General features: G+C 45.2%; 1 protein-coding gene across 3 annotated transcripts in view; it reads left to right on the plus strand.

The window, feature by feature from the left end:
- Nucleotides 1-19,010, plus strand: part of abcc2 (ATP-binding cassette, sub-family C (CFTR/MRP), member 2) — a 113,073-nt gene extending 94,063 nt beyond the window's left edge. For all 3 annotated transcript variants that reach the window (XM_057342726.1, XM_057342727.1, XM_057342728.1), the window contains 10 exons: nucleotides 375-529; nucleotides 6,444-6,599; nucleotides 6,734-6,933; nucleotides 7,008-7,134; nucleotides 7,302-7,403; nucleotides 8,687-8,830; nucleotides 9,029-9,187; nucleotides 11,624-11,790; nucleotides 12,758-12,952; nucleotides 15,535-19,010. In XM_057342726.1, the coding sequence (XP_057198709.1) occupies nucleotides 375-529; nucleotides 6,444-6,599; nucleotides 6,734-6,933; nucleotides 7,008-7,134; nucleotides 7,302-7,403; nucleotides 8,687-8,830; nucleotides 9,029-9,187; nucleotides 11,624-11,790; nucleotides 12,758-12,952; nucleotides 15,535-15,664 (1,535 nt within the window). In that variant the 3' untranslated portion in view covers nucleotides 15,665-19,010. The remainder of the gene's footprint in view (nucleotides 1-374; nucleotides 530-6,443; nucleotides 6,600-6,733; nucleotides 6,934-7,007; nucleotides 7,135-7,301; nucleotides 7,404-8,686; nucleotides 8,831-9,028; nucleotides 9,188-11,623; nucleotides 11,791-12,757; nucleotides 12,953-15,534) is intronic.
- The last annotated feature ends 726 nt before the right edge of the window (nucleotides 19,011-19,736 follow it).

The raw sequence follows: 19,736 nt of genomic DNA on the forward strand, positions 1-19,736 counted from the left end.
GCCAACAATACATTGTATGGGTCAAAATTATAAATTTTTCTTTTAAGCCGAAAAAGATGATATTTTGTAAATGTCCTACCGTAAATATACCGTAAACTTTATTATATATTATAATATTTAGATTTTTTCACACTATCAGATTCCAGATTTTCAAACAGTTGCATCTTTTTCGTATTATCTAAAAAAAACCTGACCATTATGGCGGGTTTTGTGTTTTTTTTATAGTTTATCGACACAAAATGAAATTCTATGAATAAATGTTATTTCAGAATATTTGACCTTGGTCCAACAGTGACTTTATATAATAATGGCAGACTTTTCTTTCATGGCATGACATTTCCTCTGTGACTGACTAATGGCGTGGCTTTTGTCAGGTTTCCTGGTGTTTTTAGGTACTATACTCCTAGCTAATGGAGCCATTGATGCATCCAGGATTCTACACACACGACTGCTGTCAAACATTCTGAGAGTGCCCATGGTTTTCTATGATACCACACCTTCGGGACGCATAGTCAACCGTTTTGCTAAGGTATAGGTGTGTTTTAACACGGTGTTCAAGCTGTCGAAAATCATTTGATCTGTCAGTTTGTATGGTTAACTTGAACTGCATGGAAATTTTGACTTTACATCTTGCTGGTGCTACCTGCTCCAGTGTTATGTATCTCTGTTTATATATATATTAATGTGTGTGTGCGTGCGTGTGTGTGTGTGTGTTAAAATGATTGCAGCCGCAGATTGACCAACACAGTGTTAACTGTTACGGTCCTGGTCGAGATATTATCTGCACTTGGGTTGTTGTTGTTGTCGAGCACGTGGAGAGCCGTCGGCTGACCACGTGCCCGGTGTCTGTGTATTTCACCCCACCCTCGTGTCTCCTTAGGCTTTCCCGCACTGGTGATTTTCCACTCCGCACCTACACTCCTGCTGATAATTTCCTCATTAAGAATTAATTCCCGTAATTACCCCACACCTGCCTACCATTCTCCTCTCGTTGTGTTTTCCCTTTATATTCCCTCAGTGTCTCTCGTCTGTTGTCTGACCGTTTCATGTTTTGTGCCTGTGCAGACTGCCCTAGGTCTAGTGGGTCTAGCCTATTGTTTTTGTCTTAGTCTTGTTTTTCTAGAACCCTGTCTTAGTCAGAGAGTTGTCTCTCCCTGTGGCCGAGTTACCTTGTCTCGTCACCTCTGCTTGCTACTTTTTTCCAGTTCCCTTTGGCACCCCGGATCACTCTCGCCTTCTACTTGCAGACACCCCGCACGTGGATTTTGGACTGCTCCGTTGCCTTATAGACTCTCTCTTTCGTGTCTCTTTTGTGTCTGTGTTTTGGACTGTATCGAACACTCAATAAACCTCTTGTACCTCCTGCACTTGGGTCTCTCTTTGCGTCTCGACCATGACAGAACGGTTAGACCACATACAGGACCCAGCGGGACCAGATCCAATGCAGTCGGCGCTCCAGCTGCAGGGGATCCTATTGGGACAGCAGGCATCTCGACTCACCGCCGCAGCCCAGGAAATGGATGCCCTTCATCGGCAATTGGCGGCATTACAGCTCCAGGTCTCCGAGCTACTCCGGGGAGCTAACCACGCTGGAGGATCGCAGCATTCTCCACCCCGCGGAGCCGCGAGTGAGCCAGAGCCACACGCCAACAGCCCCCCATTGTACGACGGAGATCCCAACTCATGTCGGGCGTTCCTGTCACTAGGAAGGTCCTAGTTTTCGCTCTTCAGCCACGTCGGTATGCCACCGAGGAAACCAGGATTGCCTTCGTCTTGACCTTACTTACTGGACGCACACGCCAGTGGGGAGTTGCTGTGTGGGCGTCCCAGGATTCTTGCTGCCGCTCCTTCCGTGAATTCCGTGAAGAAATGACCAGTCTGTTTGATAGATCAGCCCGAGGTGACAAGGTGGCCGTTCAGCTTTCCCGGGTTTCTCAGGGAAGAAGCACTCTTACGGATTACGCCATCCGTTTTAAAACCCTAGCCGTGGCATGTGACTGGAATGCTGGGGCGCTACGCGCATGCTTTCTCGGCGGCCTCAGTCCCAGCATCGCTGACGAGATCGCCGCACTCGATCTGGCTCAGGACTTGGAGGAGCTTATCGGTCTCTGCCTCTGGGTTGAAAGCCGCATAAATGCACGTCGTCGGCAACACATCTCTCCACCTTGCTGGCGACGCCAAGACGCTGGTCGGGACATCGACCGGGAGCCTAGCCGGGAGATTAATCTCACCCACCGCCCTCAATCTGACCCGGAGCCCATGCAGATCGGGCATTCCCGTCTCACGCCTGCTCAGAAGCAACAACGGCTCGTGGACGGGCTTTGTTTCTATTGTGGGAGAGCGGGGCACGTAGTGTCACACTGCCCGGCAGAAGGCAACGCCCATCCGTAGAGCGGAGAGTCCGGGTGGGCACCATCACAGAATCCTCTCCTAAACCACACACCATGCTGCCGTTCCGCCTTTCCTTCGGTCTTACTACCCACGCAGGGGAGGCCTTAAATTGACTCTGGGGCTGAGGGGAACTTTTTGGATGCAGCCACTGCCCGAGAGTGGGGTATTCCTGCCGTTCCTCTACATCTCAGCCGTGACACTGGCGGGACAGCCACTTTTTACCGTCACCGACACCACTCCTCACGTAAGCCTTTTTCTTTCGGGTAATCATTGTGAGAAGATCAGTTGTACATCCTCGAGTCCCCCACAACTCCTCTGGTTTTAGGGCATCCGTGGTTGTCATAGCATAATCCTCACATTGATTGGGTAAACACTTCTATTTTAGCGTGGAGCCCTGCTTGTCATGTGTCTTGTCTTGGTCCTGCTCCCTCTCCTGTCTCTGTGTCTCCTATGTTGCAGGTGGATGTCGCCAACCTAGCCGGGGTCCCGGAGGAATACCATGATCTGCGGACCGTGTTCTGCAAGTCCCGTGCCACGTCTTTTCCACCGCACCGACCTTACGACTGTGCCATTGACTTACTCCCAGGCACTTCTCCGCCTAAGGGTCGGTTATTTTCCCCTTCGGCTCCGGACAGAGAGGCCATGGAAAAGTACATTCGCAGCTCGTTGAATGCCGGACTCATCTGCCCTTCCTCCTCGCCGGCCGGAAATCACCAGTGCGGGAAAGTGGCCGGCCGGCGACGGCTCCCTGCACCCTTGTATCGATTATCGAGGTTTGAATGAGATTACAGTAAAGAATAAGTACCCCTTACCCTTAATGTCGTCTGCCTTCGAACTCTTACAGGGAGCTCGGGTCTTTACTAAACTAGACCTCCGCAACGCCTACCACCTGGTTCGCATCCGCGAGGGGGACGAGTGGAAGACGGCATTTAATACCCCATCGGGACACTACGAGTATTTGGTTCTTCCGTTTGGACTGACCAATGCTCCTGCCGTCTTCCAGGGCCTCATCAATGACGTATTGGGTGACATGATTAACCGCTTTGTCTTCGTGTACCTGGATGACATTCTTATTTTCTCCCCCTCTCTCCAGGAACACACCCAACACGTCAGAGAGGTTCTCCGGCGACTTCTCGAGAACCAATTATTTGTCAAAGCGGAGAAGTGCGAATTCCACTCCGATACTGTTTCGTTCCTTGGCCATGTGATCTCACCCCGAGGCATTGGACCGGACAATGCTAAGGTCAAGGCTGTCGCCACATGGCCAGTTCCCGACTCTCGCAAGGCTCTGCAGCGGTTCCTGGGGTTCGCCAACTTTTACCGGCGTTTCATACGGGGTTTCGGCCAAGTGGCCGCACCACTCACTGCATTGACCTCCACCAAGATCTTGTTCGCCTGGAATTCCCTCGTGCAGGTAGCCTTTAATAAACTTAAGTCCTGATTTATCTCTGCTCCTGTGCTCTGTTTTCCAGATCCTGATCGCCAGTTTATTGTCGAGGTCGATGCATCCGATGTCGGAGTAGGCGCAGTCTTGTCCCAGCGTGCCAGTCATAATGGGAAGGTGCACTCCTGTGCTTTCTTCTCCCATCGCCTCAGCCCCGCCGAACGGAATTATGATATCGGCAACAGAGAGCTGCTGGCGGTTCGGCTTGCCTTGGGAGAGTGGCGCCACTGGTTGGAGGGAGCGACGCAGCCATTCTTGGTCTGGACGGACCATAAGAATCTGGAATATGTCCGTTCAGCCAAGAGATTGAACTCGCGTCAGGACCGCTGGGCGCTGTTCTTTGGCAGATTCCACTTCACCCTGTCGTACCAGCCCAGCTCCAAGAACGTTAAGCCGGACGCTCTCTCCCGCCTGTTCGAGGGACCAGACAGGGAGAGACCCGTTGACTCCATCCTCCCCCGGGAGAGGGTCGTCGGGGATCTTGTCTGGGATGTCGAGCAGCGGGTTGAGGAGGCCGGTCGTGGGGTGCAAGTGCCAGGGAAGTGCCCGGCGGGTCGGCTGTTTGTTCCCGTTCCGCTGCGTCCAGAGGTCCTCCAGTGGTGTCATTACTCAAGACTGGTCGGTGCCAGCGATTTTGGTGGCCATCGGTCTCCACCGATGTCAGACAGTTCGTGTTGGCTTGCCTGGTCTGCGCGCAAAGTAAGACCACCTACTGCCCGCCCACAGGTCTGCTACGCCCTCTCCCCATTCCCTCCCAGCCATGGTCACACATAGCCCTGGACTTTGTCACTGGCCTTCCCCCATCAAGAGGGCACACTGTAATCCTTACTGTGGTGGATCGATTTTCCAAGGCGGCCCACTTCATCCCTCTCCCCAAGCTTCCGTCCGCCCGAGAGATGTCTCAACTGATTGTCAGCCACAGGTATGTCGCCATTTGAGTGTTCCCTTGGTTATCAACCACCTCTGTTTCCCTCCCAGGAACTCGATGCTGTGGTTCCCTCAGCTCTGGCATTCGTCCGGCGGTGCCACCAGACCTGGACGAGGGCCAGAGAGGTTTTGGCCCAAACCACCCTGAGGAGCAAGACAGCGGCCAATCGCCACCGGATATCTCCGCCCACCTATGTGTGCGGTCAACGGGTATGGCTCTCCTCCAAGGACCTTCCTCTCTGGGCGCCTTCCCGTAAGCTGGCGCCCAGGTTCATTGGGCCATTCCTGATCGCCAAGGTGGTTAATCCAGTGGCCGTGCGGCTCAAGCTTCCTCCATCTCTTGGTCGAGTTCACCCTGTATTCCATGTGTCCAGGGTTAAACCCGTGGTTATCTCCCATCTCAACCCAGCCAGTTCTCGTCCCACCCCCCCTCCTCCTCGTCTGGTGGACGGTATTCCGGGATACACCGTCCAGGAAGTTGCTGGATGTCCGCCGGCGAGGCAGGGGCTTTCAGTACCTAGTGGACTGGGAGGGTTATGGCGCAGAAGAGAGGTCGTGGATCCGCTCGCGGGATGTGTTGGACCGGTCACTGATCATGGATTTCCATGGATCATGGGTGAGCCCCCTCCCTAAAGCGCCTAGGGGCGCTGGTGGGGGGGGTACTGTTACGGTCCTGGTCGAGATATTATCTGCACGTGGGTTGTGTTGTTGTTGTCGAGCACGTGGAGAGCCGTCGGCTGACCACATGCCCGGTGTCTGCGTATTTCACCCCGCCCTCGTGTCTCCTTAGGCTTTCCCGCACTGGTGATTTTCCACTCCGCACCTACACTCCTGCTGATAATTTCCTCATTAAGAATTCATTCCCGTAATTACCCAACACCTGCCTACCATTCCCCTCTCGTTGTGTTTTCCCTTTATATTCCCTCAATGTCTCTCGTCTGTTGTCTGACCGTTGCATGTTTTGTGCCTGTGCAGACTGCCCTAGGTCTAGTGGGTCTAGCCTATTGTTTTTGTCTTAGTCTTGTTTTTCTAGAACCCTGTCTTAGTCAGAGAGTTGTCTCTCCCTGTGGCCGAGTTACCTTGTCTCGTCACCTCTGCTTGCTACTTTTTTCCAGTTCCCTTCGGCGCCCCGGATCACTCTCGCCTTCTACTTGCAGACACCCCGCACGTGGATTTTGGACTGCTCCGTTGCCTTATAGACTCTCTCTTTCGTGTCTTGCGGGGCACGAGAACTTCTGTCAACTCTCCGCGCTCTCACTCTCCGACGGAGGTTGTGGGACGTGTTCTCGGACTCTTTCTTTCGGGCAGATGCTTTGTTCCCGCCGCGGGCTGGATTACGGTTGTGTCTGTGTTTTGGACTGTATCGAACACTCAATAAACCTCTTGTACCTCCTGCACTTGGGTCTCTCTTTGCGTCTCGACCATGACAGTTAACTAAATGCACTGAATGTCAAATCTGCTTGCCACAGTTAAGTCATGGTTAAATTATAATGTAATGTTAATTTTATGGATGGAGCTGCCTCTGTCTGAATGGGATTTTCATTACTGTAGTAATTATTATATTACAGAATAATATGTATAATAAAACAGTGAAACCTGCTCAGTAACCTAATAGTCCACATATAAATGTCACTATGCCTACAGTAACACGTATGCCTGTTTTCACACAACATTTTTTTAGGATATATTTACTGTGGATGAGATGATCCCCATGTCCTTCAGATCCTGGATTCTGTGTCTTCTTGGAGTTCTAGGAACTTTGTTTGTGATCTGTCTGGCTACTCCATTTTTTACTGCAGTTGTGGTTCCAATGGCTGTTATCTACTACTTTGTGCAGGTAATACAGCAGCCAGTAGTGAGGAAAGCAACTGAACAGAATCAGCCCATGAAAAGACCTCAGTTCTACTTGAGGATTTGTAAATCTACGCGTTTCTCTGGTGGTGTTGATGTGTTTTGTCTCCTGTGTTTCAGAGGTTTTATGTTGCCACATCCAGACAGCTGAGGCGACTGGACTCTGTTTCTCGATCACCCATATACTCACACTTTGGAGAAACAGTATCAGGCCTCTCTGTCATCAGGGCATACGGACACCAGCTGCGTTTTCTCCAGCAAAATGAGCGCACCATTGATGAGAATCTTAAAAGTGTTTATCCTTGGATTGTTTCCAATAGGTGAGCTTGTATGAATCACATCAAGGTTTTTGTCTGTTTTTGCTTCATACCTGATGTTGTCTGGTGGTTTTTAGGTGGTTGGCCATGCGCTTGGAATCTCTGGGGAATCTGGTGGTATTTTTCGCTGCGTTATTTGCCGTTATCTCCCGTGACTCTCTGGAGAGCGGACTAGTTGGACTGTCCATCTCATATGCCTTAAATGTAAAAATGTTTTTCTAATTCTTCATTTTTTTACTGTTACATTTATGTATTCGGCAGACACTTTTATCCAAAGTGCATTCAAGCTATCAGTGTGTCAAAGTAAAGAATCTTTCCTTATTCAATTCCAATCATTTGTTCAATAATGTGCATTCCCACATTGTCCCTAGGTGACCCAGACCTTAAACTGGTTAGTGAGAATGACATCAGAACTGGAAACCAATATTGTTGCTGTGGAGAGAGTGAGCGAGTACACAGAGATAAAAAATGAGGTAGAAGTTTTACGATCTTCAGGATTGGTAGACTTTGGTTTACAATGCTAATAGTAGTTTACTTATAATAAATCATTTAAGTGTTCTTATGAATGGTTTCTTTTGTTTTTTTAACCCTTTTAAAAAAATTCTAACTGATTTTTGCAAAACAAATTATGTATGAACAGTAATTGAGTGTTCATAAACAATGATCAGATGCTGCTAAATGTCACCGTTCGTCCAGTGGATTTAATTCTAATCTCAGCATAACAAATGATATGTAATTGAAAAGGTGTAAGTTAATTTAATAATTTAATTATTGTCGCATAATTTTTTATGTTGCTAATGACTGGACTTAAATTTGCAATTGAATTCTAATCTCATCGTGACTATACATCACTGGAAATGTCTAAGACTCTAAAATGCATATGTGACCAGTGCTTTATAAAGGAAAAGTAACTGATTAATTCATAACATAAAAAAATCTGTATCAAAACAGGAGTTTGTCACAGCTAGTCATGCATTCATACTTGGTAATTACTTTGAAAATGTGAAAATAGCATTTCAATGTGTGAGTTGAGGTGTCAAAGGTCAGCTCAAATAACTGTGACCTTTTGAAATCGCCATAGAGGAATCGATTCCTCAGTTGGCTTTTTGTGGTACAGCATCTAAATGTCTTCTACATTTCCATACCAAACATGATGAGACCTTTGACTTAGATATTCAAGCTTTTTTGGCTGAAACATTTATATTTAATAAAAAAAGAAAACAATATTTCTATCTATTTTCATATCATTAACCATAACCTAACATAAAAATCTGTTTAAACAGATTTTTTTTGTTCAGCAATAATGACCAACCTTAGGTTTTAAAACCCACAAGAGGGTTCTTAGTAAATAAATCTTGGCTGAAATAGAATAATCGGAGTCATGCACGTCTGATAAACCCATACGCGCAGTCATTAACAGAACCTGACCCATTATCTGACAGCAGCAGCACTCATTTATTTCCATACTCGACCAAACCCCTGACATAGACCGTCAACACTCGAGTCTTCCACATCTGATAAAGTATTGTCTGTACTTGTCTTCCCCTTGCGGAACCTCTGTTTTCCTGACGGACTGCTTTAAAATTTCCACTGGCTAGGGTTTTTCAAAAGGATTCCTATCACCCAGATGTTTTGGAGGGCTCCTGCACATTGTGGCTATGCGTCATAATCACAAACACAGAAGCTCATAGGTTTATAATCGGCTAATAATTTTACAGTATCAAATTCACAAAATACTTAAAAATATTGTCTACAGGCTCAGTGGATCACCGAGAATCGTCCTCCAGATGGCTGGCCAACGGCTGGGAATATTTCCTTTGAAAACTACAAGGTTCGATACCGGCCTGAACTGGATCTTATTCTTCATGGAATAACATGCAACATTGAAAGCACTGAGAAGGTAAAGAGATGTGTCCATTTTACAAGTGCTTACATTTGTTAATGTAAATGACGGCTTAAGTGAGGCAAAATGACTTTTACATGACTTAAGCAGAGGGGATTCATTTAATGTGGAGATTTTGCTTAACTGTGCATTTCATGAACATTTGAATATTGCCTGATTTATTCTGCATCACCACACAGTTTTCTTTTTGCCCAGATCGGCATTGTTGGACGAACTGGCGCTGGCAAATCTAGTCTGACCAACTGTTTATTTCGTATTATTGAGGCTGCAGAAGGCCAAATCTTCATTGATGGTATTGACATTTCTACCTTGGGACTCCATGATCTCAGAAGCAGAATTACCATCATTCCCCAGGTGTGTGATATACAGAAGATAACACTTACCTGCACACTGCAATTGGTGTATGTTGCAGTCATTCGTTCTTTAACAAGTGGTGGAGCTACACTTATGTGACCATTAGTGCTGGGTCAAGTATAAACATTCTCTGGGTTAATTGAACCCAACTGGTGGGTTTCAAGCTATTATTATTTAAGCTATTATTGGGTACGTTTCCCAAAAGCATCGTTAGCCAACTATGGCCGCAAGTTCCGTCTTTCCGGCATGGTACAACGATTTAGGTGTTTTCCGATACCATCATTCCAATGCTAAATCGCAAGCAGCATAGCAAGTTGCGTGGTTGAAATTACGGGTCTGGAGCTGTGGTTAGAAGCATAGATCTTGGTGTTATGACGTGTTGGCTTGCGTGCATCGTGCTTTTAAGCAAATAAGCAAGCAATGTGTAGTGCATTCTTTATACGTCATTCTGAATGTATATGAATTCAATTTATTCATTTAAAGTTCTAAAGTTCCTTTAAAGTAGTCAGATGATCTAAAAACGGTTACTACTTGTTCAGTAAATATACATGACACTTGTGATAAATTAAAAAAGACATTCCAACAATAAGATTAACCTTGTTATCGATATAATAATTGTACGTTTTCTGTCGGTAAAGGAATCTAAACAGTTGCTCACCTGTCTAGTGAAACACATGCAAGATCAGCGTCTCTGTCTAGTAAAAATGTCTTTGTTGACAGAACCAGCTGCAAACATTAAAGAATAATTGTGCTCCATAATGATTGTGCAGAACAAGATAGTTGCTTGATGGACGCTACGAACTAATACTTTCACATTTGTCCGCGAGATTGTGTTGTCATGATTTCTACGGGAGTAAAAGCGGAAACTGAGGGTTACGCCAGAGACTGTGTTATTAGGGAGATTCAAGGTCTAGAGAAAGCGTAGTAGCTTACACTATTCATGTGAGGCACCTCAGCCAAAGATATAACAGCCTCTAATCTGCCCTCCTGCACGCGGCGATATTTTGACTTGTTTGCAGGTTGCAGTTGCAGGCTTTCCATCCAGTGTCTTTGATGCCATTGACAGGCGACTTCCAGACACAGCCCCGTGTCACTGGTTAAAATGACAATTTTCTCACGATTTGCAAATGGTTGGAAACATTTGAGATGTTGTAGGTACTTCAATTAACAAATATATATCGCTGTCCTAGTGGTTTTTGGATATTTTACTTCAAAAAGTTACGAACTGTATATTTAATTCAAATAGTCGAGAAATAGTTTTGGAAAGTGCGCGTGTGCCGGAGTTTGCGTGCTCTAGGACCCTGGGGAATCCCTGGGCTTAGTGACGTGGATGAAATTTATGAATGAATTTGGCATCGTGAAATAAAACGACGGAGCAAGAATACGAAGGCAAAATAGTTTTTATAGATGCAGCATACATTATTAACAGCCATAATATGACGTTAAATCGTTTTGAACAGATTGATTAGAAGACGGTATTAACTATGTTGTTGAACCAGCGTTGTTCAAACGACAGATGAGCGGCGAGGTTATTTCCGGGAACAGTCATGGGTAGCTAATTAGTTTTTCAGACTATGCATCTTACTATAGTGTTTGACCAGCAATTTGTCGTTGTTCAGGAAAACAAACCCAGCATGATCGGTGGAGGCTCAAACACGAGTAAACGCTGTTTATGTGAATGCCTTATGTACGAAAACGAACGGTAACGGTATCAGTGATGACATTGAAAATCGAGTTGATAAGCGACTGGATGAAACAACTGAAATAATTGTTTCACCCAAGATGATTGGTTTCACTTCGCAGAACGAAAAACGTGTCATTGCATTACATGTATACGTGTCCATCTCGCTAATGCTTTTGCTTTGCGTGCATTCGCGATAATAACGTCCATCTGTTCGGCCCAAGCGTCCATTCCGGTTTCATATTAGCGGCCTATTGTTTAAAATTCCGATACTCCTGATGGCCGGTGCGCCTCTGGTCACGGCCGTATGCCCTGGTGGGACGGCCGTTCTGGACTTTGACAGAATGTCCTACTGGTCAGACCGCCCCTGCCCACAAGGGAAACTACAACAATTTCAAAACCGGGATATACATAGGAGTTGGGGATGGGGATGGGTTTTTTTGAGTGTGGCATGATTAAAATGCTGTAGAAGAGCCAGAAGAAGGCAACTTAAATAGGACACGGTCTAGTAGGTGTTGTATCAATTTTGGTTGACCCTGATTAGCTGCACCTGATGACTTCAGCTGAGCAAGCTTGATTTATTACATTATTTTGAAAATGATTGGTATTTGAATCTTATAATAATCATTGGATATTACAGTATTGGTTATCTTGAATTCAGCTCAGTTTCCTTTGAACTCAAAGCTGCTTTCTAAAAAAAACTTTGTGCAAAATGATGATAACTAATAAAATAATAAACTAAATCTTCATTACAGGACCCAGTGCTTTTCTGCGGAACTCTGCGCATGAATCTGGACCCTTTTGAGAAGTTTAGTGATGAGGATATTTGGAGGGTTTTGGAGTTGGCTCATCTGAAAAATTTTGTTGGTAGTTTACCATCAAAACTTCAACATGAGGTTTCAGAGGGAGGAGAAAATTTAAGGTGGGTTAACAGTTTAAACATGAACACAGTTCTGTGTAGGGTTGCACCAGCTGTTCGTAAATTCTTACGCTGGAACGTAAAGTCCACACCACACTAAAGGCTTAGTAACTACCAACTAGTTTGAACCAACTCTTTCCTTATTCGGTTGGACCATTTGTTCTTAAAGCCCTCTTAAAGTTCCTAATTTGTCATGGTATAGTTCAGTATTTATTATAAAATGCTGGTCTGTTTGGGTCATTTTCTTTTTAAAATTCATGTGTTATTTTTGGCTGATCTTATTTTATTTTGACATTTTCAACACAGATCCATTCATGAAAGTTATTCTTGACCCGAAGTTTCCTTAAATATTTATTTCATTCATTTATACATAGAATTACACTTCAACTAAGTTTAATGGGGCAATGCAAAAATACTTACAGCGTGCTCACACTAGCCTTGGTTGCCCTGAACCGTGCCCGGGTGCGATATTAAGTGTTTAACTTCATACCCTCTGCGCAGACCGATTCACTTATAATATCATAGTCACACGAGAGCGATATGAGAGTAAACGCCTCATTGTGCTTGTACATCCAAGCCTGGGCACTTTTCCATTACGATAGCATGAGCAGCCCCTTAGTAGTGCTGTAACTTAGTGCACCTTTACGCTAGTGCAAGCGAACCCTGATGCTTAAATGTGCACTTGAAATTAAATTAAATCCAGAGGCATAATTCAAATGCAGCATTTAATTGAATAATCCAAATGACAACCAACCAGAAATGGGAAAAACCCTAAAACAGGGTGTGCCACATAAAGCAAGCTGGACAAAGAAAAAACACTTGCACTGCATAAAGAAAAAACACTTGCACTGCATCAAAATATGCCTGTTTTCTTTTCTATGAAGTATGCGAAAATCAGTATGAAAAATGATTCCATTTTAATAGAACTTTCTCTAGTTTCTGATTTTTTATGTTTGTTCATTTGTAATAGTCTTGGTCAGAGACAACTGCTTTGTTTAGCCCGGGCCCTGCTCCGAAAATCTCGCATACTCATCCTGGATGAAGCCACGGCAGCTGTGGATCTGGAGACGGATGATCTCATCCAGAGCACCATCCGCAGAGAGTTTTCCCACTGTACTGTGCTAACTATTGCACACCGTCTGAACACCATTCTGGATAGCTCACGGTAAGCATTTATCTTTAAGTATTGAGACCGTTAACTACAGTCATTAGTGTATGTTTTTAATTATTTTTGTAAATATTTTATTATATCTTTCATGTGACAACACTGAATTTTGTGTCAATTTGCTGTCCTCTAAAAATAACTCAACACACAGCCATTAATGTCTAAACCACTGGCAACAATAGTGAGTACACCCCTAAGTGAAAATGTCCAAATTGGGCCCATTTAGCCATTTGCCCTCCCCAGTCTCATGCCATTCGTTAGTGTTACAAGGTCTCAGGTGTGAATGGGGAGCAGGTGTATATAATTGGTGTTATCGCTCTCACTCTCTCATCCTGGTCACTAGAAGTTTAACATGGCACCTCATGGCAAAGAACTCTCCGAGGATCTGAAAAAAAGAATTGTTGCTCTACATGAAGATGGCCTAGGCTATAAGAAGATTGCCAAGACCCTGAAACTGAGCTGCAGCACGGTGGCCAAGACCATACAGCGGTTTAACAGGACAGGTTCCACTCAGAACAGGCCTCGACATGTTCGAACGAAGAAGTTGAGTGCACGTGCTCAGCGTCATATCCAGAGGTTGTCTTTGGGAAATAGACGTATAAGTGCTGCCAGCATTACAGCAGAGGTTAAAGGGGTGGAGGGTGAGCCTGTCAGTGCTCAAACCATACGCCGCACACTGCTTCAAACTGGTCTGCATGGCTGTCGCCCCAGAAGGAAGCCTCTTCTAAAGATGATGCACAAGAAAGCCCGCAAACACTTGCAGACTAAGGACATGGATTACTGGAACCATGTCCTGTGGTCTGATGAGACCAAGATAAACTTGTTTGGTTCAGATGGTGTCAAGTGTGTGTGGCAGCAACGAGGCGAGGAGTACACAGACGAGTGTGTCTTGCCTACAGTCAAGCATGGTGGTGGGAGTGTGGGATGGTCTGGGGCTGCATGAGTGCTGCCGGCACTGAGGAGCTACAGTTCATTGAGGGAACCATTAATGCCAACATGTACTGTGACATACTGAAGCAGAGCATGATCCCCTCCCTTCGGAGACTGGGCCGCAGGTAAGTATTCCAACATGATAACAACCCCAAACACACCTCCAAGACGACCACTGCCTTGCTAAAGAAGCTGAGGGTAAAGGTGAAGTCCTAAACCCTATTGAGCATCTGTGGGGCATCCTCAAACGGAAGGTGGAGGAGTGCAAGGTCTCTAACATCCACCAGCTCCGTGATGTCGTCATGGAGGAGTAGAAGAGGACTCCAGTGGCAACCTGTGAAGCTCTGGTGAACTTCATGCCCAAGAGGGTTAAGGCAGTGCTGAAAAATAATGGTGGCCACACAAAATATTGACACTTTGGGCCCAATTTGGACATTTTCACTTAGGGGTGTACTCACTTTTGTTGCCAGCGGTTTAGACATTAATGGCTGTGAGTTGTTATTTTGAGGGGACAGCAAATTTACATTATACAACGTATAACGTTGTATAACGTATTACGTTATACAAGCTGTACACTCACTACTTTACATTGTAGCAAAGTTTAATTTCTTCAGTGTTGTCACATAAAAGATATAATAAAATATTTACTAAAATGTGAGGGGTGTACTCACTACTGAGATACTGTATATAGATAACACAACATGTATAGATGCACACATATTCATATATATTACAATAACATTTTTCAATAACATTTTATTTATATAGCGCTTTTCACAATTTTCATTGTTGCAAAGCAGCTTTACGTACATCATAATAAAAAATGTAATAAAAATAATACTGGGGGAAAATTAAAGAGAATATACGGTATGAAGATACATGATATTATTGCAAGTTTTTCTCTATGCAATGTACACTGATGTAAGTGGATTGTCAGAAACCGTAAATTATTAAATCGAAGTACATTTAATTTAGGTATATTATTATTTTAAATATTGTTATCAGGACTGGGAGTCTAAAATGACAATATACCAGAACAATACCAAAAAGTGCGGAAAGAATATTTAAACGTATAATTTAAAAATATTTGACGTGCATGTGTGTTGTTAAATGCAAGTTGTTTATATTTATGGATTAAACTAAATCAGCAATCTATTAAAGAGCTATACAGTGTGAATTAGTTTCACAGTATACTGCTTGCATGTATTTGTGTAAGTCAGGTTTATTTTTAAACTGCTTTTTATCAAAATAAATTGGGGTCATTGCAGCCGCGCAGGAAAAACATGTTAAACAAACACCGAATAATATAGATATAGTCCTTATAAACAATATAAAATAGATAAAAGTAAAGAAAATCTAATACACACATGAACTGTACATATGCATATTATACATACTGTATACACGCATATATAGCTATTATATACTATGCTGTTTTACAGAGCATTAAGTCTTTCAAAAGATTAGCAAAAGACACCATTCTGGTTTTATTTGGACTCTTACATTCATAACATTATGTATCCATATCAAATCATCATTAATCGGACCGTTTCATACTGCATTATTTAAACTGTCTTTGGTAAACTTCAGTTTTATAGAGAAAATACTCAGCAATTCTCGTGCCGTATTATAACTTTTCCTTTTCTCTGTAGGGTGATGGTCCTGGATTCTGGGAAAATTGTGGAGTTTGATTCACCCAGTGCATTGTTTAACAAACATGGACATTTTTATTCAATGGCTAAAGATGCTGGAATCTCAACTATAGAGCACACGTCGCTGTGAGCATAGCTGTAGTTCTCTGTTATGTCTTTTAAAGCTATTTACTAATAACATATTAAACAATTAGTATTAATTATACAAGACGGCATGTTTTATAGAATGACATATATAGTATATAATAATTTTTTCAGTGCTAATGTGTTTGTTTGACATGGATTTATGTTGTGAAAATAAAGCACACGTTTTGCATTTCTTGTTTTATCTATATTTTATATAAAGCATTAAGTGTCAGGGCGTTGAGTGTATTTTTGTGTTGTTTTGGGCACGTGGCGGATGATGACAGAATTTTCATTTTTGGGTGAACTATCCCTTTAAAGCTACATGTCCCCTCCTTATTTGATGAACCCCTGACACACTAATCACTTTGTTTACAACATTTCAGAAGAGGGAAACACACAATCAATACACAACATAACCCCCAAAGAAAAACCAACACCAAAATAAAAATGCACAAACTAACACAAAATCATTCCAGGCATGACATCCCCCACAATAGTCTCAGCCTCAGACGTCATGCCCACGGACCGTTGGCGTAACGTCTGATGAACAAGGCACACTTTTCTGGAAGCACGTTCAAAGTCGTCATCTGATTGGTTGAATTTTACAGGATTTCCAGGAGAGGTGCATGTTGCGTTCTTTAACTGTCCACCTGGAAACAGCACGAAGCTATCTTATCTAAGTAAGCTCTTGTGTTTACAACGGCTGCTATAAGAATTCATCACAATCAACTAAACGTTTAATTCTTTAAAGTATGCAAGGCTCACGATATAAACTTATAATCATTTTGTTGCTGTTAACTTTTGACACGTTCGTGAATGTACACCGATCGGTTACTGCGGGGACATTTCACACCTCTAAACATGACGCGGCACAAAACGAAACGTGATTGGTTGCTTTACCTGTCAGTCATATGGCCTCTTGGGCGGGCCTTGGCCAAAGAAAACAGCGATATGCTACGTGAGACTATCCCTGCTATGACTTAATCATTACCTATAACTCAAAGGCTGTTGGCCAAAGTTTAACTTTGTGGAGCATCTCACCAGACTACCTTCATTATTTACAATACCAGGCTCTAACACCACCCATATGCTAAAGGGTGGGGGCTCTGCAACTACCTGTGTGTCAGCAGCTTTTACGGGTAGTGGGGTTTTTTTCTCATCTCCACGGTTTGGGAAGCTCTAGCCAGGCTCCCATGGACCGAGTCAGGGGGACTAGGGGTTTGATCTGCTTCATCACCCCCCCGGGGGTGGTTCGATGGCTGGCAGTGCGGATCCCTCGCCGTGGGGAGGCCCCCGGGGAGGAGATCAGCTCTGCTGACTTACCGGCCGGCGATAATGCAGCTCAGCACACTGTCGAACTGAGAGTGCTGAGGGCTGCTGGAGAGTATGCCCTATATAGAGTCTCGTCGTGACGCAATGTCGAGTTGCCGAACACCGTCCTCTGGAGGGTGAGAGCGGCTGAGGAGAGAGGGAGGGAGAGAGAGGAAACTAAGAATATGGATGCAAGGCCCCCGAAGGGGCCCAGCACGTGCTGGGGCGGGGCAGAAACCGTCCCAGACCGACCGACCGACCAGCAATGGAATGGCTGGGGTGGGCCCGATGTGGTCTCGATCTCCCTGGGCTTGACCTGTCAGGGCCGCTCTGCGGCGGCTGGTGACAGGACGGTGGTCACCCTCCTCTACGTTTTCTCCCAGGGGGCCGCCTGGGTAGGGGGCGCCGGAGCCGGGTTCGGCGTCGAAGAGGGCCGGGGCTGCTGGGGAGCAGACGCCACACGGGACCTCGACAGCCGAAGGGCGGCCGGGTCGCGGCGGGCAATCCGCAGGGGAGGTAGGTCTGATTCTTCACTGCCGAGAACTCTCTACAGTATCATCAAACAGTCCCCCTTGCGAGTCCAGAGGTGTCTCTCCTAGGCCACTAGTGTGTACATCGTCCGTCCCAGGGCCCACGCTGTCACCTTGGTCGCCCGTAGAGTGAGGTCGGTGGCGGCGCGGAGTTCCTGCACAAGCCCTCGGGTCCCCAGCGACGAAACGTTTAGAGCCCTGACAGCCAAGGCCGAGGACTTATAAGCAGCCTGATGAACGGAGGCAGAAAAACGGTCCATTTTGCCAGGAAAGACCGGCTTCGGGGGGGTCAAGCAGCCCGCCCTGGATGGGGTTAAGATGCCTGGCAATCGACAGCTCGACAAAGGGGGGATCACCCAAGCCGAGAGCCGCCATGTTGTTTTTTGGAAGAGTTGTTTTCTTGGGCCGGGAGGGAGTCCCAGCACTTTCCCATCGTACACATCCCTCTCCTAGTCGGTGGCGCTTTGCGGAGCCTGCCACTCAATGTTAAGGCGAGCGGCCGCTCGTTTGCACACATCCAGGACGATTCGATTCAATTTTATTTATATAGTGCTTTTCACAATGTGCATTGTTCCAAAGCAGCTTTACAGGAGCAAATAAGAAAAACAGAAAAACACAGAAACGTAAAACACAGCACAGTGTATGGTGTTTATAGACCAAGCAAGATCATTCTAATAAATAATATCTAATAAATAAATGAATAAATAAATGCAGTCTCCCGGTGAGCAAGCCATCACTGCCCTGCTGTGGTGAGGAACCCAAACTCCAATGATGAATAAATGGAGAAAAAAAACCTCGGGAGAAACCAGGCTCAGCCAGGAGGGCCAGATCTCCTCTGACGTGTCATAGCTGCACTCAGTGACCCCGACCAAAAGCCATCGAGCAAACATTCACGAAGAACAGGGAGAGCCCATCAGCCGCGACCCAGGAAGCCTCACCTGCTGAAACCGTGCAGGTCCAACCCGGTCCCATTCCACGATCGACACCAGACAACAGAGGAACAACCAGAAATCATTGCTACCAAGGTGCGGCGGAATATCCAGGTCAGGTGAAGTCTGTTTATTTGTTAATTTAGCAACTGTACTAAATAAAAACCTTGGATTGTTTTTGTTAGTTTCTATGAGGTTACGGAGGTGATCAGCCTTTGCTGCTTTTAGTGCCTTTTTATAACAGTTAGCACTCTCTTTCCATGCAATTTTAAAGACCTCTAATTGGGTTTGTTTACATTTGGATGGACTGTGGTACGGCCGCGGGGGGTTAACCTGGGGAACACCAGAGAGCGGGATGGCCTCCTCGTCCTCTGAGACCCCAAGAAGGCCCGCGTCTTCTTCATCGCCAGAACCGGCTGGTTCATTGGCGAATGGGAGGTTGCCCGTGAATATATCCTCTTCGGGGAACGCAAGATTAGGCAGGTGTAGGGTATGGTCGGATCAAAGTTTACCATCTGTGATCGTAAAACACAGTAACCTCTCAGCAGGACTATGACCAGGCACCAACAAGTCTGGCCAAATGTCCTATTCTCAACACCTTCATCACTGACCAGGACAGATTCTTATACTCTCCCCTTGACTTCAAAGGAGGTTCTTGGGGGAGGACAGGACTGTTCACCAAAGTGAGAAAAGCCATGTGGCCCCCAGGGACTGAGAGCCTCAAATTCTTCCAAAAGAATGTCTCTTTCTCTTTCCTTAGCCACAAAAGACTGGTTTAAAGTGTATACACATGAATCTCCACATTGTATACTTGTCTCTATGTTATTCTCCTTCACCTGTAACCTCAAAGGCATATGTGCTTAGTGGTATTCTGTGCATATTTACATTCTTGTCTAAACTACAGGTCAATGTAATTGTAACCCCTTTATGTTTCATATCTACGTGTTTCCCTTTTCATGTCTTAGAATATGGTGTATAGCACAGTAATGTATTTTATACTATACTCATTTTATTCTATTATAAGTCTATTCCTGCTCCAAACTCCCAGGCGACCATAAATGCAAATGAGTTAGTGTGCCGGACAAAGAAACATGTTTTCGCACCCAAAACTATCTCAACACATTGGATCGCCCACCTTGGAGGGGCGTGACGCCCTCTGTGTTAAAACATCTGAACACGCAGGAAAGCTTGCTCTTTTGTGTATGTTCGTTCGCTCGTGTGCGTTTGCGCTCATGTGCGTTTGCTCGCTCGTTTCTTTCAACCTCTCGAGACCTGCCTCTCCTCAGAGACAGTTTGCTTCTGCTAA

Source organism: Triplophysa rosa, linkage group LG9, assembly GCF_024868665.1.
Source record: "Triplophysa rosa linkage group LG9, Trosa_1v2, whole genome shotgun sequence".
Lineage (NCBI taxonomy): Eukaryota > Metazoa > Chordata > Actinopteri > Cypriniformes > Nemacheilidae > Triplophysa > Triplophysa rosa.